Source organism: Mastomys coucha, unplaced genomic scaffold (genome assembly GCF_008632895.1).
Source record: "Mastomys coucha isolate ucsf_1 unplaced genomic scaffold, UCSF_Mcou_1 pScaffold9, whole genome shotgun sequence".
NCBI classification, from domain to species: Eukaryota; Metazoa; Chordata; class Mammalia; order Rodentia; family Muridae; genus Mastomys; species Mastomys coucha.
Window position 1 is genome coordinate 13,798,163 of NW_022196915.1, and position 2,418 is coordinate 13,800,580.

General features: G+C 50.8%; 1 protein-coding gene across 8 annotated transcripts in view; it reads left to right on the forward strand.

Moving 5' to 3' along the window:
* The window catches only part of Arhgef3 (Rho guanine nucleotide exchange factor 3), a 301,945-nt gene that overhangs the window by 228,675 nt on the left and 70,852 nt on the right, over positions 1-2,418 (forward strand). The window contains exon 1 of one of the 8 annotated variants that reach the window (XM_031362592.1): positions 1,241-1,504. The exons of the other annotated variants lie outside the window; for them this stretch is intronic. Coding sequence (XP_031218452.1) covers positions 1,412-1,504 — 93 coding nt within the window. The 5' untranslated portion in view covers positions 1,241-1,411. Of the gene's footprint in view, positions 1-1,240; positions 1,505-2,418 lie in introns of those variants that run through there. 8 annotated transcript variants of the gene reach the window in all.

The following is a 2,418-nucleotide window of genomic DNA, read 5'->3' on the forward strand; positions in this document are numbered from 1 at the left end:
AAAAAAAAAAAAAAAGAGAGAGAGAGAGAGAGAAAGAAAAAAGAAGAAAATTAATCTCTTTTTTTCCCCCCAGGATAACATGTGAATATATTTGTCCAGTATTACTAAACTTTTCTATCCCAGATGTTTCTCCTTTGCCGCCAGGGACATTGTAAGCTTGTCTCAGATTCTTCTAGACATTCAATGTTGTTGACCTCCACGTATGTCTTTATAGAGAATATAAAAAATAAATAAAGAACGAAGGAAAGAAAAAGAAAAGAAAGAAAAATTATTTTGTAGCTGTGTTTTGGACACAAACTGTTCTACTGCTTTGTCTGCATTGTTATATTTTGGATGCTGGGAATTGAACTCACACCCTCACACTTGCTGACTGTTTTTCCAAAGCCCTGCACCCCCAGTCTTTTGCAAGTATTTTCGAACTGAGGCCAGCCTTAAGGAGATCTTTCCACACCCATAGACCCATCTCCTTTCTGATCGCTATGGGGTGGTATTCTATAATTAGAAAAGCTTACTTAAGTACTCTTACTAAAGACTGTTACCATTGTTTCTAGGGTTTTTGTTTGTTTGTTTTGTTTTGTTTTACTGGCTGGTCGGAGCTGCAGCAACGACCTTGGGCATTTACAACGTCAGTGTTTCCCCAGAAAAGATTCCCCCAAAGCGTGGTCTTCGCTCTAGACTGGAAACAAACTGAAATCAGTCCAGCGTGTGTGTAGGGGCGTGTGTGTAGGGATGTGGGAGTGGGGATGGGGATGCTTAGAGGGGACTCAGTATGTGATGGAAAGTATTTGTCTCTCGGTTTGGGAGCTTGGTTACTCGGTGCTTTCTGAACTGCACACTTAAAATGGGTGCATTTTACTGTTTGGATTGCTTTTACCCTACTAACGCTCATTTTTCATAAAATGTATCCAGGACAGCCAGGGCTATGTAGAGAAACCCTGCACACACCCTGCCCCCCCCCAACCCCTACCCCCATCCCGCAAAGTGAGAGTCTGGCTTGGGATTTGCCCCCTCGCTCTATCGGAGTTTGCCTAGGGCCCTGGCCTCCATGCTACAAGCTCCACGAGTGGAGTTGTCTGGGGTCTGGGCTCCGGGGGCGTTCCCTGAGGTCCCCAAAGTTGGCAAAACCGCCCCAGCCTCTGGAGGCGTCTGAAAGTTCGCACCTGGCCCTCATAGGAGGGCGGAGTGGACCGCCCTAGCCCCGCCCGCCTGCCCTCCTCCCCGTGGGCGTGGCTGAAATCAGCCCCGCCCTTCCCGGCGGAGCCTAGGCGTCAGGTCCACCCAGCTAGAAGCCGCTGTAGGTGTTCGCTTCGCTGCCGCCGTCATCGTGGAGCTCGGGCCCTCTTTTACCCGTGATTTTTGTTGTCGCCTGAGATCAGCGGTGACATCTCAAAGGGCAGGCCCGGCAGCCGCCATGGTGGCCAAGGATTACCCCTTCTACCTCACTGTCAAGAGGGCAAACTGCAGCTTGGAGGCGCCCCTGGGCAGCGGGGTGGCCAAGGACGAGGTAGGACGCGCCCTCCACACACCTGCACCTCCGGGCTTCTCGGCCACCTCACCCTGTGTACCGCTCGCTTTCTCTCCATCTCCCCCACGTGCTGCGCTTCTCCAGATCGCCCCTTCGAGTGTTCCCTCTCAGCCTTCTCTGTGGGTCCTCTATCGCTGCCCTTCTCCCTGAGCCCGGGAACTGCAGATCCTTGACTCTCTCTTTCCTTCCCGAGCGTCAAGCCGACAGAACCCCAGTCTCTGTCGAGAGCCTGCAAAGGCACTTAACCTACCGCTGCCCTGTTAGGAAGGCCCGGGTGTCGGGAAGAGAGCCTCTTAAAGCAATGTCTCCCGGTCCCCTGCCTAAGAGAGGTTGAGAGAGCCTAAGTTCTTGGGGACCGGTTCAGACATCTCACTAGACACACTTGGTTTTGTAGCTGTTTGAGAGCAAGGGTGGGACAGGGCACCTTTACTTGTCACAGGTAACCAATAAAGGAGGTTGGGGGAAGGGTGTCGTTCATTTTGGGTCTGAGCTAAATGAGTAATTGAGGCTCTCCTCCATGACTGCTGAAAATGAGCTAAACGCTGGTGAATGGGAAGCTGTCTTGAAATACTAGAAACAGTTCCCATTCTGGGAACTTGGGTGCATGGAGAAGGGGCAGTGCGCTTGGGTAATTCAGGGAGTCCTTTCAGTTCGGTTTTCTTAAGCTTTCCTCTCTCACCCCCATGTGTCTTGTCTCTGGCAAATTGCTGACTGCCCTTAGAAGTTGGTTAGGTTCAGCTGGGGAAGAAGACGATTCTCATTCTTTTTCAAAGTTTTAGAGTAGACAGTTTGCCTTATCAGACCCCAGCTTTGCTGTGGTAGAGTCCATAGGACCAACTCATCATGTTCTCTCTCTCTCTCTCTCTCTCTCTCTCTCTCTCTCTCTCTCTCTC